The 27,780-nt window shown below is 44.6% G+C and overlaps 5 protein-coding genes and 2 non-coding genes across 9 annotated transcripts; 6 read left to right on the plus strand and 1 right to left on the minus strand.

Moving 5' to 3' along the window:
* Window positions 1-339: 339 nt before the first annotated feature.
* LOC120950893 (zwei Ig domain protein zig-8-like) lies at window positions 340-18,647 on the plus strand. Of its 2 annotated transcripts, XM_049608072.1 has the most exons (7): window positions 349-430; window positions 1,052-1,682; window positions 13,377-13,769; window positions 17,658-17,783; window positions 17,854-17,999; window positions 18,107-18,266; window positions 18,375-18,647. In XM_049608072.1, exons 2-7 carry the CDS (start codon window positions 1,655-1,657, stop codon window positions 18,497-18,499), a joined length of 978 nt encoding a protein of 325 aa, XP_049464029.1. In that variant the 5' UTR covers window positions 349-430; window positions 1,052-1,654; the 3' UTR covers window positions 18,500-18,647. The 2 variants fall into 2 exon arrangements, with proteins under 2 accessions (XP_040225241.2, XP_049464029.1); XM_040369307.2 differs by having other exon boundaries at window positions 340-1,682.
* Window positions 7,289-7,361, plus strand: Trnav-aac (transfer RNA valine (anticodon AAC)). Its single transcript has one exon. It is a non-coding gene; the product is annotated as a tRNA-Val (tRNA).
* Window positions 7,869-7,940, plus strand: Trnah-gug (transfer RNA histidin (anticodon GUG)). Its single transcript has one exon. It is a non-coding gene; the product is annotated as a tRNA-His (tRNA).
* Window positions 18,648-22,247: 3,600 nt separating the features above from the next.
* On the plus strand, window positions 22,248-22,870 carry LOC120948126 (adenosine 5'-monophosphoramidase HINT1). Its single transcript, XM_040364131.2, has 2 exons — window positions 22,248-22,426; window positions 22,513-22,870. Exons 1-2 carry the CDS (start codon window positions 22,313-22,315, stop codon window positions 22,780-22,782), a joined length of 384 nt encoding a protein of 127 aa, XP_040220065.1. The 5' UTR covers window positions 22,248-22,312; the 3' UTR covers window positions 22,783-22,870.
* Window positions 22,868-24,230, minus strand: LOC120948125 (rab-like protein 3). Of its 2 annotated transcripts, none has more exons than XM_040364129.2 (3): window positions 24,141-24,230; window positions 23,350-23,711; window positions 22,868-23,270 (listed from the first exon to the last, which is right to left on the minus strand). In XM_040364129.2, exons 1-3 carry the CDS (start codon window positions 24,184-24,186, stop codon window positions 22,902-22,904), a joined length of 777 nt encoding a protein of 258 aa, XP_040220063.2. In that variant the 5' UTR covers window positions 24,187-24,230; the 3' UTR covers window positions 22,868-22,901. The 2 variants fall into 2 exon arrangements, with proteins under 2 accessions (XP_040220063.2, XP_040220062.2); XM_040364128.2 differs by having other exon boundaries at window positions 22,868-23,285.
* Window positions 24,195-26,246, plus strand: LOC120948123 (general transcription factor IIE subunit 1). The gene is made up of 3 exons (XM_040364123.2): window positions 24,195-24,308; window positions 24,742-25,432; window positions 25,506-26,246. Exons 2-3 carry the CDS (start codon window positions 24,786-24,788, stop codon window positions 26,161-26,163), a joined length of 1,305 nt encoding a protein of 434 aa, XP_040220057.1. The 5' UTR covers window positions 24,195-24,308; window positions 24,742-24,785; the 3' UTR covers window positions 26,164-26,246.
* Window positions 26,247-26,331: 85 nt separating this feature from the next.
* LOC120948124 (proline-rich protein PRCC) lies at window positions 26,332-27,780 on the plus strand. Its single transcript, XM_040364125.2, has one exon. The coding sequence runs from the start codon at window positions 26,458-26,460 to the stop codon at window positions 27,688-27,690; it is 1,233 nt and encodes a 410-aa protein (XP_040220059.2). The 5' UTR covers window positions 26,332-26,457; the 3' UTR covers window positions 27,691-27,780.

Raw genomic sequence — 27,780 nt, forward strand, 5'->3', positions numbered from 1 at the left:
ATCTTGAGATGCCCTGTCGCACGAATTCGCCACTCGAACCCAACCCGCTCGAGCACTCAATCTTAGCGTCTTGTCATAATCGCAAAACGGCAAAGAGCACGCGATGGTGCGTAACAAAGCGACGAAGGCGCGTCCACGCCAACGTCAACAGGTTAGAATGTTCTTGGCCAACGCGCGGCATCTTTAAGCGCACATCAGTCTTCGGAACGGTACTCGAGCACCGCATGCCAAGCTATATTTAGTGCACAAACGTCAAAAACGGGCGCACCAGAGAGAGAGGTCTAAAGAGAGCTAAAGAGAGCGAGTTTTTTTTTTCTTAATTCGCCAGCGCCAAATCATCGCTTGGCAGGATCACGGGATCGTACGGGCGCGATCATAGGCCGGGTCCAGTATCGAGAACGAGCTCGACGGTGTCAGTTCATCGTCAGCGGTGAGACAAACACGCCCGAGATAGCGAGAGAAAATAAAGGGGCACAGTGTAAGGACACGAGCGCAACAACAAGTGGAACGAAGTCTGTGCAAAGCAGTGGTGAAGGTTTGCAGCTCCACACGCTTCCATCGTTCGACCGTTACTGGGTGTTAATGAGCATCCTCCCGTTACCTTTCATCGCCCAAAGGAACATCGTGTTCAATCGCCATGTTTGTCTTCAATTAAGTGCCCCGATGCAAAGTTTGTGCGCGTAAATTTGTGTTCCCATTGCCAACTGTACCCATCCCGTTCGGCAGTTCATCCAACTAGTTATCAACCTTCACGGAAAGTCGGATATAGCTCGCAACCTAGTTTTACCTCCTTACATAACTACTACTTTCCCTCCGTGCCTCTAAAAGGAGTCCAAGTGCAAGGACGTGTGGCAAAAGTTTAGCGTGCCGTTGATTGCCGCTGACAGAGTAAAGTGACTCGCCGACACACTTACTTACACTACGCCCCACTGCTGATAAGCCTAGCGAGTGAGAATGTTCTAGAGTTTCGTGTTTTCCGCTGCATCGTTTGTTCGTGCCAGTGCACCGTCTATCTAATTATGTGTCAATTAATTAATTACCCCACACTTAGCCAGTAAACAAAAACAACGTGTGAAACGTGTGTTGCTTCGGTGGAAATGCCAGTCCCAGCGGGTCGGGCTGGTCAGTGCAGTGCATATACCAGTGTGCATACAGGCTCCCAGTCGTGCTAGTGCTAGTGTAACTGCAATTTGTGCAAAAGTGTCGTGCCGTATCGTACTACACCCGCATAGGCCGCGTGACTTACGGTCAAGTTGTATACGGGGTCGTCCCAAGAGGAGCCCCAGCAACCATCCGCTCGAAACACGAGAGCATTTTCGGCGAAGCCGCGACAGTAGCGACAAGAGAGTGGGCCATTTTCACAGCATTTAATACCAATTTAACGTGTGTAAGCGTGTGTGTGTGTGCGTGTATCTGTGCTTTTGGATGGAAATTCAACGTGAAAATTATGTGACCATGTGAAATAATTGCTCACGGGCCAGTGCCACGGGATCAACGATAATCACCAAAGCGGATCGTACGTTGACGCAACCACTCTTTCATATGATCTCTGTGGCGACTGTGGGAGCGCGCTGTGTGTGTTCGGGACCGAAAGAGGCCTAGGAAGCTTCTCGTTTTATTATATTTAACACCTGCCGCACTAAATGAGCACGTGATGCTGATTATACTGCTCTGCATTTTCGGTGAGTTTACGACGACCTAGCAAAAAAGGGACGCTTTTCTTTTGGTTTTTAGCGGAGTATGATGTGGAGTGAGATTAAAATAGACTTCCCCAATTAAGCTAGGCAAACGCGCAGTACCACCCATTGCAGCATAAAAACACAATGATTTCACCACAAGATAGCAAAGTGATCGGGTTTTGTTGTTTTCAATGATTTTGTTTCGCTAGATAAGCATCCAGTGTTCCAGTAAACATCGCCCTATTTCTCATAGCAAGTAGGAAAGGGCCCATATCGAAGCTAGAATCCTCTAAGCTGGCTTGACATATCGTTCACTGTTTCCTTATGGATGGCGTCATCGCCGTCACAACTGCATGCCACATCACTCAACGCAGCAACAACTCAATAAGCGCTATAATTGACTGAACCAAAACGGTGATCAAGCACAAGTATCAAGCTGTAATGATAGCGGCACTGACCGAGTGTTGCGCTCAATGCTAATGGTGTGCGGGCGAAATGATCAATCAAGTACTATCACTAATCAGACAGTGCAGTATATATGATGGATGGAACATTTAAATTTTTCCACTCGTTTGACCGGTTCAATCGTTTTGAATCATTTCTTATCTTGGCGGGGGGGAGCGATTTTTTACACCAGATGTTTACACCGGTCTTCGTCAACAGGGACAATATTGCGTCAATTGTCTAGTCGCTAACGCATTTAAAGCTAATTTTCACCTATCTGTCGGTCAAAACTTCACATGATAAAGCAATGCGTCCACCGCTAAGTGAGGAGATTCGCATCATAAAAATCATTTCCAGTATTTTTTTTAAGAAACACTTCGTGCGCGTAAAACAGTCAAACTTAAGTGATACAAACGATTTGAAGCTAAGTTCCTGTTCAAGATGATTGATTGTTGATGTTTTATTCTATAAAAATGATTTCAGCAATATTTTTCTCAAATGCTAAGAATTACAAATTACTGAGAATCACTTCTTCTTCTTCTTCTTCTTTTGGCTCAACAACCTTTGTCGGTCAAGGCCTGGCTGTACCACTTGTGGGCTTGGCTTTCAGTGACTTATTGATCCCCCCATAGCAGGATAGTCAGTCCTACGTATGGCGGCACGGTTCATTTGGGGGCTTGAACCCATGACGGGCATGTTGTTAAGTCGTACTAGTTGACGACTGTACTACGAGACCGGCTAAAGAATCACTACAGGCTGTAGAATCACTACAATCTCCAAATAAAGACATTCTTGAATAGATCTAATTCATTCTTTAATCGATGTAATTCATTCTTTAATACATCTAATATCCAATTCTTCTACGGCACTTGACATCTCCATGACCATTAAATGGGTTACTTCTCTTCTTTATATTAGTTAACACCAGTGCTGCAAAATGTCACTGTCGATGTCATAAAAAAATCTGACTGAAACAAAATCCATATCAACGTCACGTACTCAATTGTGATAATCAGAGATGATACTCAGAACGGTTGGTGTGACTAATACATGCTCATGACATGTTTGCGACCATCGCTTGGTCTGTCACTATTTCACGACTTTTTGCTGTGATTAATTTTGCAAAATGTCACTGACATAGTCATGACAAATTCCGGCTGAAACAATATCAGCTTCACGAGCTCTACTGTGATGTACAGAGGCGAGCCTCAAACAGTTGGTGCGACCATCACATGCTTGGTGACATTGTGTGCAACCAACTCTTGGTCAGTCACTTGGTCGTGACATTTTCAGTCGGTGATCATCGCGATGGTCATGGGAGATATGCGGTGCGTGTGAGTGGTTCCAAGAAACAAAATGAGCATGTTTTCTCGCTCTGTTTGACCCGACAGATAATCAAAACAGATAGAGGGAGAAAGCATGCTCATTTTGTTGCTAGAGCCCACGCGCCAAGTATATTCCAGTAATGTCGTGATTATCGCCGACAAAAATGTCGTGACCAAGTGAGTGACCAAGAGTTGGGTGCTACACTAAAAGTCACCATTAATTCTCCAACTGTTTGAGTATCGTCACTGATCATCTCAGTTGTGTACGTGATCTGATTTGAGCTTCGTTTCAGTCATGAGTGTTGATGACTGAAACAGTGGCATTTGGCAGCACGGTTCACAGCCAGAAAAAATCATGATTATGCTTGCGCCGGCATTAAGCTAAGCTTGTCAGTCAGAGTATAGCGTTGGACTCAAGAATTAACATGTCCTCATGTCATTCAGCATGTCATGACGCACTTTTTTTGACTATCAGCAAAGCTACCACGGTTATGTTCATTGTTTTCGTTGGTGAAAATCTTGTGATACTCATGACATTCTGCAGCACTGGTTAACACTGTGTTACACCCTATCCGACTAAACTTGTAACGAGATTTGAACTCATTATGGACATGTTCGTAGATCGTATGACTAAACAACATCTGGGCCCTGCTTAATGTGATTCCAAGTTCATCCATCGAAATGATCGAATACACTTCTCACACAAACAGACAGATTTTTCAGTAGACATTGTCCGTTAGGATATGTCAGTAATCATCAAACTACAGCGTAGGAGCGGCTTTTTGTTGCCTAGATGGCGAATCATTTCTCTAAGTACATTTCATAGAGCCATCACATCATTGGGTGTGAAAATCTAGAAGTATTTTTAAGGAGTTTCGCGCTTTTGCCGACCGCTGGGAATTTTTAACATATTTTAACAATCCATTTCACACTGATTTATTAAGTACCTTCATCTAACTCCAATTAACAACAAAATCTAATTCGAAATTCAAGCCCATCCATTCAGGTGCAACGTTAAACCGAATCATAATGCACCATTATTTACCGTTTCGCGACCAATTTTGACCTCGCATGCACCAATTATCACACTTTTTAATTAGTCGAATTACATCCCAATTTCACTTTCCCCGCTCACGACACACACACACCCCGGACAGTGCAATTGACAAGCCACCGCACAGTGCACACCAAATTTATACCTTAAAACGCACCTACAAAAACTGGAAACCCCACAGACTGTCGGTATGGCCCTCCTGATGCCGAAACCAGCTCATTAAATCAATCAGTCATCTACTATCTCCCAGCCCACACAACACCATCGACCTCCGGAACGGAACGGAAAAGCACATAAATGTAATACAACCGAGCAGCAACCCTCCCGCATCCCGCGCGCTGTATGTGGTTTTGAAAGCAAATTTATGTACAGGCAACATGAAGCCACATAAATCTGTTCACACCCCGCCGGGGAAGGGTCTGGAAAAGTGTCCTCCGGAGTGCGCCAGCAAACGAACAGGCAAGCGCCACCAGTTTTGCGACTGCGATGCGTTTAATCCCATCACGTGGTCGAGCACCGGAGCACGCGTTTCCATTACGGGGTGCAATTTTGGCTCTTAATATGGTGCCCCCACTCTTGTACATCCTTCGTCACAACCCAATATCACCAATCCCCGCCCGTTCCCAGGGGCCCAAAACACTCGAGCGCAATAAAAATGAAATTTCAACACCGTAACCGCAGCACCGCCTGGGATTGGGTGCAGCAGCGGGGTAAGGAGCGAAATTCCCTAAGGGGAAGCTATTTTCGATTGTGATTTTACAAAAACGTGACTTAATCATCAGCTGCCAGCGCTGGTGCTTTTCACACCACGCACAAGAACCACGGCACATGCGGGGAAAGCGTAAGAAGAGGTAGTCGTGATCACATTCCGAAAGGGTGCGATCACACGGACCTCAATTGCCTTTCATGATGTTGTCCCATTTTGATGCTATTTGCTTTCGACTGTCCACTTCACCCATCGGCGTGCCCCATCGGCTGAGCATTGAACAATACAATCTCACCAAATTAAAGTGGCCATGTTTGTTGCTTTTGTTCTCGTAATCATAACAAGGCAACGGAAAAAAACGGGTAAAATGACTTTTGGCTTATTGCGTCACAGAAGAGATTGAAGTGTAAATAAGGTTTTTTTCTAGAGTTTGGAAACAAGATATAAATTGAAAAAAATGAGAAGAAACCTTCACAACATTATACGCAAGTTTGCAAAAAAGCAAACAGGTTGTTTTTCCACCTTTAAGGTCTTCCTTTGCCATAGAAAACATGTAGCGGCGGGACGCTACAGCGGGAAAAAAGGGGAACCAAAAAATCTTAGTTATTTCACAAAACAAGCCGCCACGCCGTCACCACCGTCAGTAAAAACACTTTCAATCAACCTGAAGTGTTGGTATTTTTCAACGGAAAAAAACACACCCAACGATACCTTACGGTAGAAATTGAATGCAAAAATAACAAGCGCAAAACGTAAAACAACCATTCAATTCAGTTCCCTCAAACACACCGATCTATGTGGGTGGAAGGATTTTTGGGGCGGGTGGTTTCGACATTCGAACACCACCGGCCAGCGCATGGGGCTCCGCATTGTTTCTAGTGCTCCTTACCCAACGTGTTGCCGTGCTGTGGTCAGCTCGACTTGTTGTTTTGACGAAACCCCACCAAAATAGTCTTCCACCGTGCGTTCCCAATCTTGACGAATTTTCGCGTGATTTCGCACGAATTTTGTGGCAACGTACACACCTAACACCACCACCACGCGATGAAAGGAAGCAACGCAGTTCGATCCAATACAATTACGCCATCACGCGGTCAGGCAAAAAGTCACCGCCTAGTGAAGATTAATGATGCTCGCGTCCGAATAGGGCGTTGTTGGGACACCGCGAAAGGGACACCCCGCAAACACCCAAAAACCAATGATGGCGATCGTGAGAGTGCGTGTTAGCGAACGTCGCCGGGAGCAAGCGTAAAAAAAAGGCAGATAAAAAATTCATATATCATTACTAACCATCCGTGCGCGAGTGAGCGCACAAAACACCCTAAACGTCGTGTTGGTCGGTGTTGTACCGATGATCACCCACTTTAACTTACCCGTAAATCATACGGGCGCTATTTATGCTTCTATAAAAGTGTATATCAAAACCCGACTAGAAACAAGTGTTCCTTTCCTTGCTAGAGTGACAGTGCTAGTGAATGTTGCGCTCTATCAGCGTTTCAGACGCAAACTAACCGTGTATGACGCATACACATCGGATCGACCAGGCGGAGTCGGAAGGCAGGCGAGAGTAGATACAATCAGGGCCAGGTGCAGGTTCTGGGCTGGGTTGATTGACGCGTTGGCGCTACCCAGCTGCATGTGACCCTTGGTGGTGGCAAGCAGTAGCAGTTGGCTTACGCGAAACAAACAAACGCGCTGCTGTTGGCAAATGCAGTTCGTGCATGACAATACAACACCCAGCTGTATGGTATTTTGTACGTACGGGAATAGTACTAGGTGTCGGTGGTGATTTGACGCTCAAAATCGCTAACACACCTTGCACTGTGTACTAAGCGTATAGCAGTGCATTGGTGCGATTTATGAAGTTCCACCATTGGAAGGCAGCGAGTTATGAACCAAAATCAACAATTTTCAATCAACAATGGTTTAAGCTTTTTTTAACATATAAGTCTACTCAAATGATAGGAAAATGATACTTTTACTCCTATCAACAATGTTTTTCATTTTTCTATATCATATTATTCATTTGCCTTCAAAAATATGTAGCTCAAGGACCGAATCTTAAAGCCACAAATCAACCGTTTCCGTGGTGTAGTGGTTATCACATCCGCCTAACACGCGGAAGGCCCCCGGTTCGATCCCGGGCGGAAACAAACATAAGAATCTCAACTATGAGTGTTAGCGATTGTGTATCAATTTTTCCACTTCTCATAGCATAGTCGATTTTATGTTACTTCTTATGTCGCTTTGCAAAAGATATAATTTATCCAAGTAAAGAGTTTGATGAATTGTGAGGCCTTTTTTGATGAGTTAATGATAGCCTTCTTACTCAAAAGAAATGATTTTCATGTCTAACTTAAATGTGAATTTTTTTTAAATCATTTTAACACTAGTTTTTAACAGATGTATACTTCGTACGTCAAACCAACAAACGTTAAATGAACACTCCACAGCAGCAAAGACCTCTTTGGTGCGTTCACTTTATCGCGTTTTGCTTTAGGTAGAGGCGAATGCGCTTTTTGCTGAGCATCGTTCATCGCATCGCTGTACTTTCACCTCAACTAAATCGTGATCGTGTGGCTCGATTTCAAACCCATTTTTGATGCGGTTGAGCACACCAAAGAACGGTGGATTGCTAACAGTTTAACAAAACATCTGCAGCCGTGATCGTCTAGTGGTTAGGACCCTACGTTGTGGCCGTAGTAACCCAGGTTCGAATCCTGGTCACGGCATCGGCTACTGTTGTGACTATCAGTCATGAGTGTTTTCTGGATGTAAAACTATATTTAGTTTGTTTATTGCTCCCAAATTACATCCAAGAGATAAAGAGGCACAAATTACACGGTTAGTAATACGAATTGTGATATCTTCATATACATACATAAAATTCTAGCATCAAATTGCACATTGGAAATTAAATTCCCAAATTAAATGAAACAGAAATAACTTGCTGATTGCCTGCACGATTCTTGCTAAGTGATTAACCTTATAATTATAACCTCAGGCTTCAATCAAAATGTTCCCATTCATAATAGGTATTGTGCTACTTTTGACACTACTCAAGGTCTACAGTTCGCTAAGTAGTTTGCATGGTGATTGATTAATTCAATTTGAATAAACCACAAGAATGGTAAATAGGCTCTGCTGTGAAATTCATCACTTACGACGAGGCTGATATAAGGTAAATTGATGGGAATTATAGCCAGCTTCAACCTTTCTGGTGCCGCAGAAATACATTACAGGGTTACATTGTTTTTTATCTGCAACACTTCACCCATTCGTGCAAAAGCTCAAGCGACGCCTTTAACGGTACGCATTTAACCTCAATTAATCGACCTCAGCATCCAATGTCACGTAGAAGAGACCGAACCGAAGCCCCGAATTTCACCCCACCAGGGTACACCCAGACACCGTGAAAACATGCCATTGTTTCGTTACAAAGCACAACAATGCCTTTAATTAATTTACTTTAACCCCGGTTACCACGCGCGCGTATCTCGCTCAGCAGCAAACGTGGTGCCGTGGCGCCGCTGGAACACAAATCCCTATCGCTTGTGGAGGATTCCGTAACCGTAAGCGCCGGGCTACGCGTGGAAGAAAATGGATCGCCATAAATTTTCCGAAACGCACGCAGCAGCAGCCAAAAACCGCACGCACCGCGACGGTCGGTGACAGTTTCATGACTATTGCCGCACGCAGACCTGTGCCTCCGAGACGTGGGCAAACAAGCGTTTAAACTTCCCGCAGTGGGTGTTTGCGTGCGTGCGTGCGTTTGTGCCAGTATGTGTTTAACCCCATCGACCCATATCAATAAAACGCGCAAGCTGGAAATCAGGATGTGTTTGAGTGTGCATTTCGTCTGTTGGTTGCGGACGTGAGTTTGTTTTACACCTTGGCAATCCTTGGGAGGATTTTGTTTTGCGGATCGGATTCGCAATACGCATTGAGCCTTGCGAGGTGCCAGACTTTATTGGTAGGTAGAAACAAAAGAGGTGAGATTTGTCACAGGTTGTATACGGTAAGCCAATTTGTTGTAGGCTTTAAAGGATCCAAAAGGCTTTAAGAAATGTGCGATGGGAAAGCTTGTGAGGATTTTACAAAAGCGGCAATATTTTCCCAATCCTACAGAACTCATGGATTTTTTTTCATAAAAGATCTTTTCCAATGTTTGTTAACCAATCAAATTCAATAATTTCAATGTTTACTGGGACACTTAAAACATATCGGACATGCCTGGAAATAACCATTTTATGATATACAAACACAAAAACAAGCCTTCTTCATATTTATTAATTATAAATAACTGTAATTGCCAACCGGTCTGAGTTTTCTATTCAAATTTACTACTACTAAATTTACAACTTCTACAAATTCTACTAAATTTGCTACGCTAATTCCTACACTATTTCCTAAGATATTTCCTATGCTATTTCTTACGCTAATTCCTACACTATTCCTACGCTGCACATTTACTACACGTTATGGTTTGTCGACTGCAGCTGTAATTGTATCGATTCCAATCTCGAACCGAATTCCAAAGACAAACCGGGTATCGGGTTCAAATATCGTTGTGAATCCTAATCCGAAACAGTTCCAGGTTGACTGATTCAGAAAATAAATGAAATCAGAAGCTATTTCCGGATCGGTATGGGGGTTCCGGAGCAGGTTCATGAGCAGTTCAAGGACTGGTATAGGTTCATGATCGGTTTCAAAACAGATATGAGTTCGTGATAGGTTCCACCAACGGTATGGGTTCATTAACGGTACTAAGACCGGTATTGGTTCATGATCGGTTCCAGGGCCGATATGGCTTCATGATCGGTGTCCGATATGGTCGGAGGACCGGTATGGATTCATGATAGGTATCAGTTCCGGTATGGGTTCATTATATGTTCCAAGACCGGTTTGGGTTCATGACAGGTTCAAGGTATGTGTTCAGTGTTAGTTCCAGTACCGGTATGGGTTTATGGTCGATTCCAAAACAGGAATGGTTTCTTCATATGTTGCAGGACAGGTATGAGTTCATAATCAGTTCATGGACTAGTATGGGTTTATGATCGGTTCCTGGACCGGTATAGGTTCAGTACCAAGTCCCATACCGGCATTCGGTCATGTGCAGTTTTGAACCAGAATAGGTGATGTATTGGTGTCAGAACCAGTATGGATTTGGTTTTGGTTTTAGATCTCTTAAGGCATCATCATAAGTACTTCATTTGCCATTAATTTCGACGTAATCTGTAGTGCAACAAGGATGTCAGAAAGTCAATTGCACAGCCCTGTAACCTGGCAAAATTTACTAGTTTTCGCAAAATAATCAAAAGTGTTCTGATTGTCTCGAAACGATTTATTGATAATTCCTCTCGTTTTCTCATAATTTGAGATAAATCAATTGAAAATATTAATTATTATTAGAAAGCAAGCACACAAATAAGATAAATGTTTCAAATGCCTAAACTAAACCCACAATTAGCACCAAAATTTGCGTAGATCACTGTTTACAAACAGTTGCCAGAGACGAATAGAGACTATCAGTTACCAATTACGGTGTATATTCAAACACTTACAAATACAAAACACTATCTAATCACACTATCTAATCACTTACAGATACAAAAACACTATCTAAATGAAGAATGATCACTCTTTATTGCAAAAAATACTTGCATCTTTTTGGTCGATCAGTTCAACATGATTTCTCTTGAAACAAAATACATACATTTGAATTTATTTCTCGAGACCTCGATCTATTAAGACCTGCAGTTACTTGCTCAAAGGATCAAGTCAACCAAGCGTGGTATTATAAAAACCCACAACGAGATAAAATTCCGTCACCTCGTCATATTACACGCACTCAACCACAGTTTAAGCAAACCGAACAACACAAACCAACGAGCCAGTTTGCAAAGAAAATTCCACCACCGGACGGTAGTGACAGCGGGTGGGTGAAACGCTGCGTAGATATTATATTTCGCACCAGGGCCGCATTACCGTTAAAGCTAACGAGCTGCGAACAATCACTTCGAGCACATGGTGGCGAGACACCCATACTAAGCTCAAACTGGTTCACGATTCGTATTCGTTTGATAATGCTTATTACAAAACAGGAAGAAAAAGCGTGTCACCGCAAATGTACAATCACGCGGAGGATGTGATCCAACAATGCAAGAAATTTCACGCTAATAAATTTGGGTTAAAAATAGAACATTACGATACGATGTCTGCCTGTTTTTTTTTTTGCAGTTGAAGATGGTTACTTTCTCTCTTTGCTGTAGCATATTTCTGTACCAGCTGCACAAGCAGCGATGCGACGACACGGCGGGTATGAAATAAATGTTTCATACACACTGATTAGACGGAGCGGCGGGGTTCGGGCTTAAAATAGACACCCATTAGACCTGCCGTGCCGCGGCGATCAAACGGCAAACTTGATGGTTTAAGACATCGGTTACAACAACAACAACAACAACAACGCCAACAACAAAAGGGCCAACAAACACACACACACGCCTAAACGAAGAAAGAGCACAACAAACAACCCGAACTGTTTAATGTGCGTAAAATATGCGTCTGTCTGCCCTTTGTCTCCATCCGGACCACTCCAATCTCCTCCGCCAGAGGTGCGCCACAACGCGAAGATGTTTCGGTAATTGGTTCTATCCGATGACCGGGAACCGGGACCGACCGACCGACATACCAAGATGGATGGGACGCAGCAAGACGCAACTCTTGTGAACTATGCCGTCTTACTTTTTAAGGCACGGCGCACACACACAGTGTCGGGAGCGCGAGTTAACACACCATTAAAATGCACGGGACCGTCAAATTAAACAACTCCCTGTTGCGTGCTTCACTGCCTTTGCCCACCTTCCCCCACCTTCGTGTGCTCAGGTTTTTTACACCTGAGTGCAATTTCGAAGGTTTCTGTTCCCATTCCCACTCTCTGTGCTGAGTGTGCAGTGTGAGTGTTAAAAGTCAAATGTTTAATCTCTAGTTACCGGCACCCCATTATTCTTCGCCGTAGCGGATGCTTGACAGCAACCTTGATCGCGCTACGTCTGTCTGCTCTGCCGCGAGTTGGATGAGTGGATGCAATCTTAAGAGAAGAGCTAGTAATTGAAACTAGTTAGACGGAGCAGCATCATGCGTTGCTAAGGCAACTCAAGCAACGACCTGCATTACAATTGTGATTTCAAGTAGCGTAGTAATCAAGTAGCATCTCTTCTCTATTGGAGAACATGAGACACCGGTTGATGAAGAGTACATCAAAGATATTTCGCACATTTAGGTTCAAAGGCATTTTGCCATAAAATCAAAATATATTTGGTTTAAATGACTTGTGACAAATATGTGTAAATATTGTAATTTGTGGCCTTAAATGCCATGAAAGATATTCATCCGTATGCTGTATGCTAAGAAAATTATGAATCCATCTTGTTTATTCTTCTTATATTGCACAACAGTTATAGTCGGTGAAGACCTGCCTAAGCCACAGATGTAATTTGCTATCTGTGCCCGATTTATATAACTAAAACAGAAGGCTGGCAGGTCAATCCAAACGAGATTTTTGAACCCATACGCAGCGTATTATAAGGTTGACGTATATAGGCTAAGGTTTTATTGAATTGTTGGGACCTAATTTGTTATCAAGCTTACATTAACAACAGTATATTTAAAGACTAATGCATTATTTTCTGTTCTGAGGAGAAGAACGTTGTAGAATAAAAAGCTTATGAAACACCGTCTATTACCGTCAAAAATAAATAAAAAATAATACAATTTCAATTATTAGTTTAATTATTATTTTTGGTGATACTAGACTGTTTTTGGGTGAAAATTGAATAAGAATGATGATGGTTTGCTGTATTTCTTTAAAACGAATTTCATTCAATTTCATTTCATTTCATCATCTGGATAATTTCGCTTTATCTCAATACGACTCATCTATGCTTACAACAAATCAACAGTAAGGAGTATTTACTGTTTTACTTTACATCTTTATTGGAAATACCTTGAAAAGGAACAAACTCTTTACCCGCCCTTAAAAAAACCCATCCCAAACTCTAGCTGCTCAGAAAGTACTAACAATCTCGCATCAATAACCTAATTGCAAGCGATTTCAAGAAATATAATTGTCAAAATTCCACCTCTCTCTCCTCCCCTCTCCGCAGGCACCACCAATGCCTGGTACGAAACGGGCCCCTGGAGCACGTCCACCCGGCGCTACTACGCCACGCCGGACCACCAGTGGGCCGAACCGCAGTTCGATCTGAGCGTTTCCCGCAACGTGACGGTGCGGGAAGGCGAAACCGCATTCCTTACGTGCCGGGTGGAAAATCTGGCCAAGTACAGCATCTCCTGGGTGCGCCATCATGATCTGCACATACTGGCCATCAACGCGGACACGTTCACGTCGGACGAGCGGTTTCAGGCGCTGTACAACGACCAGACGGCCGAGTGGACGCTGAAGCTGAGACGGACGCGCCGGAAGGACACCGGCATCTACGAGTGCCAGATATCGACCATGCCGGTGAAGAGCCTGCAGCTCTACCTGATTGTGCTCGGTAGGTTGGGTCCCCCTGTCGGTTAGCCAACACGCAAACATAGATCATGCTGCGTACTGTCTAGCCAGTTAGGCATGAACTGTTGCGTAAAGCATCAATCGGCCGTATAATTTATCGTAATTGCTGTTTTCAGCTATTTGTTTTTATTCAATTACCTTTGTAAATTGGGGCCACCCTTCCTGCGGTACACAGAGGAAATGGGGGGGGAAGGACGCTGCAGGGAGCGAATCGATTCGTGACGCTTTCCGGATGCACACTGGCGCTAAAAAGGGCCAACGGGTTCATGTGTGTGTGCGTGTGGGATTCATAAATAAACACTTGACACTCGACACTAAATTACGGCGATTGGACACACACTAGACACTAGACATGATCGTTGCAAATCGTTAGACACTGGCAGGGCCACACACAGACACAGCTAGACGGAACATTGCCGGGCGCCAAACTTCCGCTGGCACACAAGCCACAGAAACGTGCGTGCAGATTCGCTACAATTTTCAGCAAAAAAAACAGCCTCAAATTAAATTGAAATGTGTTGTGTGCGTACTCTCGTCCGTCAGCGCGAGTTGGAAAACTCCTTCGAAACTGCACGAAACTCCACGGTACACTTGCAACTGATGCGAACATCATCCATCACACTCGACCCGGCCTGCCCTGATCATTCTCCTCTCTGTCAGCCATAAACTGTACACTTATTGCAAACACAATCGGGCGCGTTATTTGGTTTAACGTTTTCACCTAACAAACGGACACATTTGCACATTACGCCGTCTACGGCCGGCCCTTGGAGGTTTGCGCGATCATCAATAAACAGGCCTCCGGGGCTTCGAACTGGCCCGAGCAAATGGACGCAAGCCGTAGAAGTTTGTAAACAAACGGCAACGAAACGGTATGCGTTTGTCCGCTCCCCCGGGGAAACGTTGCATCTTAATGCATTTCGTGAAGGCAAATGCTAGCGAAACTGGAGCGAAATGTAAAACGGAACGTATTTTTAAATGATTAAATGCACGGAAGAAAGGCAAACTACTGCTGGTCACTATATTCACTGTATCAACAGGCGCGATTAGACTTTACAAAGACGCTTGACGCGCGTTCAGTGGTCGGCAAGTGGTTACAAAAAGTTTTTGTTTTTTTACAATTTTAAATAAAAGTTGAATTAATGTCGCATAAATGCCCTTAAAAATTATCAATCTCTCAGGTAGTAATGCGACTTTTTTTGTACATAATTTTACACACAATTGCGCGTTTGACGACCACTGACAGCAAGCCTATTTGTCAACGTCAAATAGTAATCATTCAAGTGCTGTTGACATTCGATTTCGCGATCGGTCTTGAGAAGTGCGCAACAGATACAGGTCTGTTGCGCCAGCAGTGTGTAATTTAGACAAGCGGAATACATTTCAAGACTACTGTGGCCCCGGCGGTAAGCAAGATAAGAAACGAAACAAAGAATAGGTTGATAAATACTAAGATCCTGCAACGAAATTCATTTACGAAACGATGTCAGTTTTATTCTTGACCTGTCTAACCTGTCGGACGAGTTGGATTTGTGTGTTTTTGAAAACTTCCATTTGCGCGCAAATCTTCTCCTTAAGGTATAACAAACAATGGTTCGTTTACTATTTTCCACTTGAAAACTGTTTGATGTACATGTGAAGGAATTAACACTACAGAAGCTGTTCAATAGAATGACCAACCATGTGATATTGTCGTTTGAAAAAGGCTCATCTCGTATTGGAAGAGAACCTTGCATCCAAATTCTTCTATTAGGTCAAATTAATAAAAAGGAACCACTTAAGCATGAGGACAAACACTAAAGATGGTCAAAAAATACCAAAAGAATACGAAGGTAGCTTCACCTTCCATTCACAGGTAATAGAAGAAAGAAAAATTTGAATCAAATTGGTAAAATGAACAATATTTAGTTTGTTATTATTAAATTTTACAATATAAAAGGAAAGACTAAACTTTGGTCCAAACATGTTCAATACATACGGTGGATCACACGCTAAAATACGGTACAGGCAGTCCCCGAGATACACGGTACCTCTTATACGCGGATTCGGAGATACGCGGTTTTCTAAATTTCACAATTCTTTGAGCAAATTGTACTGATTTGCTGTACAATTGTAAATTGCCAAATAATTTCCGTTTTGATTGAGTATTAAAAACTATTTCAAAAGATTTCAAACTGTTATATTCAGTCAGAATCATATCAAATAATTCATAAAGTGACTAAAACCGCCCCTACTTACAAAATTACACGAAAATTAGTGATATTTTAGCTGGAAATCACGAGATTCGACTTACGCGGAAATTCGAGATACGCGGTATTTTGCGGCCGTTTTCGGTCCCCATTAACCGTGTATCCCGGTGACCGCCTGTATATAGTTTTGTTTATAGACTTTTTTTTAAGATCAATATTGACATGAAATTCAAAGTGGATCTGTTTGTGAGAATTATAAATGAAAATTCCTGCTATAAACTAATGAGCAAAGGTTTGTCTTTATTAATCGATCCAAAGCACTCATTCTGCGTTTACTGGAATCATTAGGTCCTATGAATAAAATAACGAGACTACAGTTATAAAATGCCTTCCGACTTCCTGAATATCTTGTATGGTCGAAAGATAAACCGGAATCCTAGAAGTGTATCCAAATTCCAACCAATTCACCTTAAACCTTAAATCAATTCTAATTAAGTACAAATACCTCAGCAAAGGTAACAGATTTTCCGCCCCCAAAAATGATGGTGCAAATGTAACAAAATGCGTTCCGAAATTCCAATCATGATTATTTTAAGAACCATTCGTTTCGAAACGGTTGTAAATTCTAGCTAGTCGTACAAACTTACAACGATTACGCGTGCTAATTGACGTCAATGCAGATCCGGAATAGGACATTTCAGCACAATAAGCGTGACGTGCCGACGCTAGGGTGGAATTAGCCGCCCCTATCTCTGTTAAATTTATCAATCACAAAGTTAGAATCTCCCACGAGGCAGCACGGCAACAAGGTGTTTAACATGGAATGATCCTATTCGGTGTGTAGTTGTTTACGTGTGCTAAAAGGGACTAGAAGGGACTAGCAGCTAATACTATGGAGTGCGCCGTCCACACTGTTGGACAAACAAAACCACTCAACCTCAAACACCTAACAGTGCCGTGTCATTTATAATGCAATCCCGCCCCACCCCCTGTTCGGTCTCGAGACACTTTATTTTGACACACGCAGCTTTATAAATGTGCTGTTCGGGCTTATTAAACGGTTAATTTACATCGCCGTTGACACATGCGGATAAAACCGCACGCTCTCCTCCGGTACGTTAGGTTAGGGGCAATCAAATAAACAAAACAAAAAAAGGAAAACCGTTGATATGTTTTAGCAGAAACCCACCCACACAAATGATGATGAAGGCAGTGACAAAGATTCTAACATTTTTGCCTGCTCACACACTGTGTTGGTTGTGCATCGGAAGCATTAAATCACCTTCTAAAAATCGTCACTCCAATAAATTATGCCTCATTTAATGTTTCACCAGACCAATCGAGTCTGTCAGCGTTTAGCTGCGCCATCCGCCTGCTCCCCGGAGAGATGGGACAAGATTGTGGCCATCGCACCACGCTTTTCATTCCAAAAACCGACGCGGAAAGTGTGCCACGTTCCGCTTCGTACTTAATTTATTTTTAATTTCTTTAATTTGGACAACTAACGACCTGGCGGGATGACAAATGGTTTTCGCAAACATTGAGTTTGGCCTCCGCGACTGGAGCAAACCGTGAACAGATCGATCATTTTAGAACATGCCTGGGATGGAAAAAAACATAATCATTATCATAAATCTGACTCTTTTTTCTTATTTAATTTATTTCCGTCTCTGCTTTAACAGATGAGTCGCAGCTTGTTCGACGGCAGGACGACATACTTTACGACATTCCGCCATCCTCCGGTGAACAATTGGAGGGCAAAGCGGCGGGAGATGCCTACAATCGGATGTACGCAGATCGAGTGAACGGTATGATGCTTTGGCCGGAATGAAGAAAAGCTACATTAATCAATTATTAATCAATAATGCACTATTGCAGACTATCACTTTCTAACGACAACCACCCAAATCCTCGAGGGAACGATCGTGTACGGCTACAAGGGACAGAACGTCAATCTCACCTGCATCGTTAACCACAACTACGACCGGCGGCCGAGCCACATCGTGTGGTACCATCAAAAGGATGTGCGTATACCGCTGTCCCGCCCTCTGTCTGCCTCCGGGTGCACCCAGTTGTCCAACCCTGCAAACCCTAGCTAATGCTGCCCCCTGCCTTTCCCTATTTTTTGCAGATCGTTGCCTACGAGTCGCTGCGAAAGCGTGGCCGATCCTCCCTGAACAGCATCACCTCGTACCATCTGATACGGAGCGCCGAGTTCGATGACGCTGGCAACTACACCTGCGCCCCGGAGCTGTACCCGAGCGCCAGCACGATTGTCCACATACTAGACGGTAGGTGGGACGGGGGCCGCGACGTTCGCTGGCGCCAGTGCGTTGGGGCTATTTTTAATGCGCTCGCCGTTGCTCGCTCTTTACCCGCTCTTCTCGTTGCGTTTGCAGGTGAGGAAGCGCAAGAGCTGAGCAGCTCCAACCGGGGACCGTGGCTTAGCGCGCTGACGAAGCTGCTGTACGGTACGCTGGTGCCGCTGAGTGTGCTGTACAATCATCGCGACCGGATGAGTTAGTGCGATGCGAATGGTGATTGGAAGACCATTTGGGGGATGATGATTGGGTGGGAGAAGGAGAACCATTTTGTACATAATGTAAATAAATAACAACAAACGAACAAACTCTCGACGAAACAATGCAGGTGCGATGGTTATTATTGATTAATTTTTAATGGTTTTAAATGTCTGCCTCAAGAACATGTTTTTGAGCGTTTCTACATACACCGAGACTGAAGGTGAGAGATGGCTGTGAGAAAATTGACAATCGGTTTCTCACGCCGGTGTGTGTAGAAGCTCTGAAAAGCGCTGAGATGAGACTTTTAAAATGATGTTGAAAAAATCCATTTTAATCGCTAAAATGAAGTCAAAAAAGTTTCTTTTATTGTTTAATAATATTTCTACGATTATTAGACGGCAAAAATACAAACTATGATTGATCAATCGCTATAAACTGCCAATTCAATTTTTTCTCAGCTCCATCGTTCTTTGCATGCCGAGGAGAATTCTCTCACCGAAAATGCTGTCAGTCGCTGTCAAAGCACGCTGTCAGTTATTTTCTCATCTGCATTCTCGGTGTATGTAGAAACGCTCTTTAAGTTATATGGTTGAGAAAATGGTAATTATTACTACCGTCTCTTATCAGCGGCGGATCTAACGGTAGGCGGACTAGGCGGTCGCCTGGGGCCCCGCCGATTTAGGGGCCCCGTAGATCGCCATTCTATAGTATGCCGTATGGACAGAGTACTAGCGACAAGGGCCCCCGGAAGGATGGCCGATGGGGCCCCGAGGTTGGCGAATCATTTGCACCCTTCCCCCCTCCCGTCAGCAAAAATTTTAGATTGATTTGCGATTTGCGACAGATGATTTGCGAAGGATTTGATTTGCGAAGGGGGCCCGCTGAATCAATTGCACCCCCCCCCCCCCCCCCCGTCAGCAAAAATTGAAGAGTTTGCGACTGATGATCGAAGGAGGCCCCGACGGCATTTCAAGTTTACTGTTCAATCTTCCAACAGCAACTTTAGTGCCGTTACACCCCCCCCCCCCAACAACATTTACCATTAACAGAGGGCCTCAACTCGTCGCTCCGCCTAGGGCCCCCCATACCCTTGATCCGCCACTGTCTCTTATAATAAACTACTCAAAACCAGAACGTATTTGACACTAAGGATGTTTGCTGTATACGCTGTATAAGCAATATGTTTGTCTATTAGTTCATAAAAGTTAAGAAGCTATATTATGATTGCAAAACATAGCTCCTATAAAAGTAAGTTGTACAATTTTGATACATCCTTTTGTTTTTTCTCATTAAAAGGAGATATAAACGCTCGGCTATTAGCTAAAGGTGGCGTCAAAATGGTCCTCAAAAACGATATTTTTGAAGCAATGCGGTCCACGAAGTGAAAAGTTTGAAGACCCTTGCTATGTTGCACTGTTTAATAAGAAAAGAGAGATTATTTTCCCATATCATGTTTCTTTGTTGAAAGGCACATTTGTACAATTATTGGACGAAAATGGCTGCACAATCTTTTTGTCTGTCTCATCAAGTGAAAAATGATGTAAAATATTTAAATAAAACTATGCCTAGGGGTTGTTTCCTCCAATCACAATCTATGGTTATTATTACTAACACATTCGGAAATGAAATCGTATCATTAGTTTTTGTACTGAAAATATAATATTTTTGCATAAAGTAGTAGTCTAGTTTCAAAAGATAGTTCTTTTTTATCAGAAAGGCTGTTGTAATGAAAGATCTAGTGATCCTCATCAGGATAGCAAATCTTCAACCACTAGGCGTCTCCTTCAGTAGCGAGCCACGTGGCAATAAAAGTGCAAAAGAAAATCTGTCGAAACCAGTTCACTTTTATTCACATCACACACTTGATATGCTCTTAAAAAACTGGAAGCAATATAGGGGAAAGCGGGGCAAAATGGGCATGTGGGGCAAAATGGGCACCCTCTATTTAAGCATTATTTGACTACAAAGATACTTTCCAATGCTAAAAATGCATTCATTAGAGTGTTCTATGAACACCATGTAAGTTTCATAACCCTTATATAACAAATAACTAAGAAAAATGCAAAATAAGGTATAGCAGTATATTGATGTAATTTTTGCCACTTCGAAAATAAGCTTAAACGTGTGTCACAGGGATGCGTTGAAGTTTTTCATGATATATTTTTAAAGATATGATATTTCTTTACAATTTGTCTGAAGCAATCAAGGCGATTGAATTCGTATTTTTACTAATATAACAAAAAATACAAAAATGCTTCACGTGGGGCAAAATGGACAGTTACGCTTGGGGCAAAATGGGCAGATGCTTTTGACATCTGGCGCTTGGTGAGGCTATGGTGTTGTATTTGTCGCCTCAATAATGATGACAGCCACAGCTTGAAAAGTTTCAATTTTGTAGATTTCAACGTGTAAAAATTGTTTTAATGTCGATAACATATTTTTGGAAGAATTTTAAGGGCTTTTCTGACCAGCAAAACAAAAGATAGAACGAAAATATATTTCACAAAACGTGCGCAAAAGCATAGACCATCACCTAAGCGCCGTTGTTGTGGCCCATATTGCCCCAGTGTTTTGACGTTTCGCAGTTTGTTTACATATGCCCATTTTGCCCCAGGGCTATGCCCATTTTACCCCGCGTGTCAAAATAGCTTCTCGTAAAACATCAACTTTTATTTTTCATTGTTTTCATGATTTTAAGTTGTTTTCTTTCAATGTGGCAATTTCAATCCATAGATAAAGGGTGGAGGCATACAATAATGAAAGAAAAATTGTGTTTTGTGGCATATTTAAAGGAATATTCAGTAAACTGCTTAACATGCCCATTTTGCCCCGCTTTCCCCTATGTACAGTAGGTGACCGCTAACTGAGAGGTAAACAAGCTCCAGTTAACGAACAATGTTCGCTAACTGGAGTGACGTTTCTATGGATTGATTGTTTTGATTGGCGTTGACTGGAATAAACATACCAAACTTTTTTTCATTTATGTTGATATAAAGTATAGTAATTCGTGTAATAACATAAATTAATAGCAAACGTAGGCAAGAAACCCTAAATATGTTTGAAAAATGCACATTTGCGACAAATTTCTCTTCATGAGATTCCGGATGTATCATGTTTTGACGTTTAAGTGTTCGTTAACTGAGAATCACTCCAGTTAGCGAACCTCCAGTTAAAAAGCACTCCAGTTAAAACACATCCAGTTAGCGGTCACCTACTGTATAAAATTTATTTAAATTAATATTTCAAAATGTTTAGCAAAAGAGGCTTGTGGCGTGAATAAATGTTTCAAAGAAGAATTTTAGTTCATTAAATCAGATTAAAATTGTGAATTTTAAGTGAAAAATTAAGTAGAAAAGTTCAACTTTTCTATTAAACTACAAAAAATATTTAAATCGACCTGTATTTTATATCATAACGGTCAGTTTTAAAAATTTGAATTTAAAATTTTGCTTATCCACGGATAATCCGATAATGCTCGCATCCTGCCCCGGTTAAGCGAAGGGGGTATTTGACATACTCGTGTCAAATTGTCTTTCAAAATTGTTTAGCTAAGTTTACACGTCCCACCACTACGCATTGCTCAAAATTGGGGGAAATAAATGTAATTTCCCGGAAAACTTAAATTGAAAACATCTAAAAAAAAATATTAATTCCTCACAAAATGTTTCTTTCATAATTCAAACAAAGTTCCTTATCGCTGAGCTCATAAAAATCAATATGACATTACAATTCCTTCACACACGTGTAAGCATATCTGCACTCAACCTGATCCCTTGCTCCGCCCGGTGCATGTTGTTTTATTTCACCCGGAAAAAATGTCGGATGAAGTAGCGAAAGCGCAGGCAGCTGATGCCTCAGCAAACGATACCATTTTTGGGAAGATTCTACGCAAAGAAATTCCCTGCACGTTCATCTACGAGGATGATAAGGTAAGTGGTGTTTTTGTTTTGCTCTAGATTACCAGATTTGAGAACCTGTTCTGACCTTCCATTTCTCCCCCGGCTCTTTGCTGCAGTGTGTTGCATTTAACGACGTCGCTCCGCAAGCACCGGTGCACTTCCTCGTGATCCCGCGCAAGACCATTCCGCAGCTATCGAAAGCGACGGAAGAGGACGAGGCGCTGCTCGGACATTTGATGCTGGTCGGCAAGAAGGTGGCCGCCGAGCAAGGCATGGAGGAAGGGTTCCGTGTCGTCATCAACGACGGTAAGAACGGTGCCCAGTCTGTTTACCATCTGCATCTGCACTTCCTCGGCGGACGGCAGATGAAGTGGCCGCCGGGCTAAAGCGATGTATTGCTGCGCGTACACTGAGATAAGAGTGTTTGTTTTTTGCAAATATCGAATAAAAAGACAACAGGGAACGAAAATGTTATGGAAATAAGGCTTGACATTTATTTACAATATCACGATAAGCTTTCAGTCACTGGATTAGCGTTGAGATAACTAAACGTGGAGCTTTGCTGCCCTGCCGTTTGCTGCGCCAATGGGAATGATCCGAACGGTCCCGCCATGGCGGAACTGTAGCTGGTGGCGTACTTCCTGCCCGTGTCTCGGCTGTGATACTTCCGCTCAATCACTTTGTCGAAAAATCGGGCCAACTTCACGGCATCGGTCGTTCCCGCGGCCAGCGAGCGGGACTCGTGACAGTTCAGACAGATCTCGTCCGCTCCACACTGTTCCGCAATGCTGCCGGCGGACGTGCGGGTTTGAATTTTCTGCTTGTGCCCTTCGTCCAGCATGTCCAGCTTCGTGCCGATCACCAGTATTGGGATCTGAGAAAGTTTAAACTAATCAATCGTTTAAGTCGCCCTTCGAATGGTGGAGAACGTGCCATCCGCTCCGACCCCATACCTGCGTCGAGCCGAGAAACTGTTCCGGATCCATATCGATCGCGTCGCCGCCCTTGAGCGCATCCTTGCCATCCTTGTTCAGTATTTCCGCCAGCCATCGTTGCAGATTTTCCTGGCTCTTGCGGTTGGTCAGATCGTGCACGAGGATGATGCCGTGCGTGGGGTTGTAAAAGACGCCGCGCGTGTTTTTGTGGCTGATCGAGCCGCCAACGTCCCACAGCTCGACGAAGAACGTGTTCTGGGCGGGCGTACCTTCTCTGTACTCGTGCAGCTTCACCTCCACCGAGCAACCGACCGTCCAGCCGGGCGATGTGAGCGGCTCATTGTTGGCGATCAGATGCGTGAGCGACGTTTTGCCAACTCCTGGGAGAGGAAAAGTAAATCGCACAAAGTGGGAAATTAGTTAATTGCAATTAAATTCACATCTTTTTAGCATAGCAAATAAGCAAAACAAAAACATATTGCGTTCATTTCGCGTTCGCATATTTTCGTACGCCCGCAGCGCACAGCTGTCAAAGTACAATAACAAAAACCAGTGATGCTAGACAAAACCGGTAATTCGTAGCAACCAGCGGCAGCAGCAACAGCAACAGCAACAAAAACACACATCTCTCACTCTCGCTCGCGGCGGCTGGCAGCACTGCCACCATCGAAATGCCAATTTTCAATATGGCGCACCGTGCCGCGGCACGGCCCCAGTTCGGCTAGCGAGAAAGTGCGCTTTTGTTCCCGGTTGCACGCTGCCGCCGGTCACCAGACACGCTACAATAGACGCGCAATGTAACCCGTTACCGGAATCGCCCACTACCAGCACGCGAACTTTGTCGATAGCCGCCATACAGTGAAGTGAAAAAACGTGCCTGCACCGAACCTGGCCTTCGTGAAAACGCACAGCAAACTGAGCTGGGCAGCACACACAGTCATCGGGACGCGCTATATAGCCCTCCGCGTGCTTGACAGGTGCGTTCGAGTGTGTGTGCGTGTGGACGGGTTTGGCTGCGGTGATTGGTATTGGTGGTGTATTGTTTGAGCGGTGCAAAAGAGAACGGAACAGTGCGAGCGAAAGGAAGAGAGCATGCGTGAAAAAGATAGCAATTTGAGAGAAACCGTTTGTTTACATTCTGATGCGATGCTGCTGTTAATTTTGTTGTAATTTTTTAACGGAAATAATTCATTTTTAAAAATTGCAATTTGGTTGAGTTCTTTGTATTCTGTCATTTGAATTATTTTGAATATTACAAAAATGTCTAAAAGTACAAAAAATAAGTACAAATTAAAAATGAGCAGATTTAGCGTCTTTCTTCAAAAGCGCATTTTTCACATGTTTGCCCTTTAATTCAATTAACTAATGTTTAAACACATTTTAAGCAGCATTTTTTACCTCATTTTATAGGTTCATCATACGCCAAAAAAAACCAACAATAAAAATAGCAAAAAATGGGTGACCAACGGTACGTGACGGAGATACCGAGCAGCCTGAAACAGCTGGCCCGGTTCGTGGTCCGCGGGTTCTACACGATCGAGGACGCGCTCGTCGTCGATATGCTGGTGCGGAATCCCTGCATGAAGGAGGACGACATCTGCGAGCTGCTCAAGTTCGAGCGCAAGATGCTGCGCGCCCGGATAGCGATACTACGCAATGACAAATTTCTCCAGGTGCGGCTCAAGATGGAAACCGGGCCGGACGGGAAGGCGCAGAAGGTGAACTACTACTTCATCAACTACAAAACGTTCGTGAACGTGGTCAAGTACAAGCTGGACCATATGCGCAAGCGGATGGAGACGGAGGAGCGGGACGCGACGAGCCGGGCGAGCTTCAAGTGCTCCAACTGCAAAAAGACGTTCACCGATCTCGAGGCGGACCAGCTGTTCGACTTCGCGACGAGCGAGTTCCGCTGCACGTACTGTGGCAACACGGTGGACGAGGACAGTTCCGCGCTGCCGAAGAAAGACTCAAGACTGCTACTAGCCAAGTTTAACGAGCAGCTGCAGCCGCTGTACGATCTGCTGCGGCAGGTCGAGGGTATTAAGCTGGCGCCCGAAATACTAGAACCAGAACCAGTAGATATAGACACCATACGGGGGTACGTTAAGCAATCCAGCAAAACTGTTAACTGCACAGTAAAATTCATTGTTTTTTCTTCTTTTTTGTCGCAGGATTGCCAAACCCTCCACCAAAGCACCGACAGAGCAATGGTCCGGCGAAGCCACCCGGTCCAGCGGGTTTGTCGTGGAGGAGACGCGGGTAGACATTACGATCGGGGATAGCGATACGATCGACACGGCGACGCAGCGCAAGGACCGGCCAGTCTGGATGACCGAATCGACCGTCATCTCGAACGACATGGACGACAACTCGGTCGACGCAATACTGGAGAAGGCCGCCTTTACCTCAACGCAGCCGCCCTCGGGTGGCGGTTCGGGCGCGGCAGGTACGAACAGCAGCACCGCCACGAACGTGATATCGAGCCGCAGCCGGAAGGATGCGGACGACATTATGTCGGTGCTGTTGCAGCACGAAAAGCAGAGCGCGAGCAGTGCGGCGAACGAGGCGGTGCGCGGTCTCGGCCAGAGCAACGACGGCGGTAACTCGAGTGATACGAGCGACGACGACCGGGACATCGAGAGTGCGGAGATACCGAGCGTGGAGATCATGGACTCGGCGTCCGACGATGACATGCCGACGGTAACGGTCGCCGGCAAGCCATACCCGCTGGATGAGATCAATGACACGCTGATAGCGGACATGACGCCGCAGGAAAAGGAAACCTACATCCAGGTGTACCAGGACCATTTCAGTCATATTTACGATTAAAAAAAAAACAATTAGAATCATCAGAGAAATAAATGTTAAATTTGGAGCTAAGCGTGGGAAGAACAATCTCGCGCCACAAATTATTTGCTCGTTTTCTGCTCCATTTCCCGCCAGTTGGATGGCGCTCGTTGGTTTGCCTTTTTCTGAGAAAGACGTTTGATTTGACGTTTCTAACGTCAAAGCGTCGTAAAGTACGCAGCCAACAGGTTTATTTGTCCTGCAAAGTTTGTTTACGTATTTCACTCTCTCGGAAAAGCGATTAAAAAGCGGTAAAAATACACAAAATTACACACCATGTCCCTTGTGGCCTACGAATACAGCAGCGATGATGGCTCAGATCAAGAGGAACCGGAAGAAACTAAACAACCAGTGGCCAGTGCACCCGTCAAACAGAATGGCACTCCGAACGTTCCATCCAGCAGCACACAAAGCGCCACACTGGAAGATCAGGAGCCGGATGTCGATGAACTGCCGAAGCATAGCTTACACCTTCCAGCTCCCAAGCTCCTGAACGACCTAAGCATCGAGGAGGAGGATGACGAGTTCCTGCACAAGAAGGCCATCCCGGCCAACATTCCCGTACCGAAGCCGCCGCCCGCCAAGCCCAAGGTTCGCAACGGCAAGGTACAGATCACCATCCCCTCGATGAAGGACTTCGACGACGTCGAGACACGCGATGCGAAAAAGGAAAAGCCCATCATCGGTGCTGCAATGCCCAAAAAAACGACCAGCCTGCTAAGCATGCTGCCGAAGCCCAGAACGGCACTGTTTGACCCGAAACCGTCGCCCGCAGCATCCGGAAGCGCTCCAGCTAGTGCCACCTTCAGCAAGCGTCTCGTACCGGATTCCGTTGCCAATCGGCCCCGCAATGTCCCACTGAGTGCTCAAACCCAGTCCAACAGCCGACCAACCGGCGCAAAACCAGCCAAACCGGGAGCCGGATCATCCGCGCAACCACCGGACAACAGTGACGAGGAGGAAGAGGACGAACAAATGGTGGATTTCTTCTCGTTCAACAAAGTCGATGAACTGCCCACCGTCAGCACGAACGAAATCAGTGCGATGGTGGCGAAAAAGGCAGCGAAAATCGCTGAAAACGTGCGGAAGTACACCGAGCCGGAAGAGCCGTCGGACGGTGGGGATACGAGCGGCGCCGCTAGCAGCGCGTACGATACGGCCCAGCCGCACCAGCCGGTGGAGGAGGATTTGGCGAGTGAAACTGCACTGGCCGCCCTGATCGGTGGCAATCGGGCCAAGCGTGCTCGGCTGGAGGAGGTCGATCTGATCGAAATCACGTCCGCGGACATCGTCCCGTCGAAGGAGGACTTTCTGCGGCGGCAGCTGCAGGACGAGACGGGCTACGTGCCGACCGGCCATCTCGTGGGCGACTGGACCTGCACCAGCAAGCGGAAATCGCACATCACCCAGCTGGCGAGCAAGGCGCAGGCCAACGCGCAGGAGCTCGAGGCAATGTGGGCCGCGAACCGGCAGTCCCGGCGCCAAACGCAGAGCAAGTACGGGTTTTGAGTGTCCCTGGAGGGGTGAATGTGCTAGTAGCGTTAGGCTGCTGATTGAGAAGTGTTTAAATAAATTAAAATGTCACCGTATCTCACAAAA

This window comes from Anopheles coluzzii, chromosome 2, assembly GCF_943734685.1.
Source record: "Anopheles coluzzii chromosome 2, AcolN3, whole genome shotgun sequence".
Taxonomy (NCBI): domain Eukaryota; kingdom Metazoa; phylum Arthropoda; class Insecta; order Diptera; family Culicidae; genus Anopheles; species Anopheles coluzzii.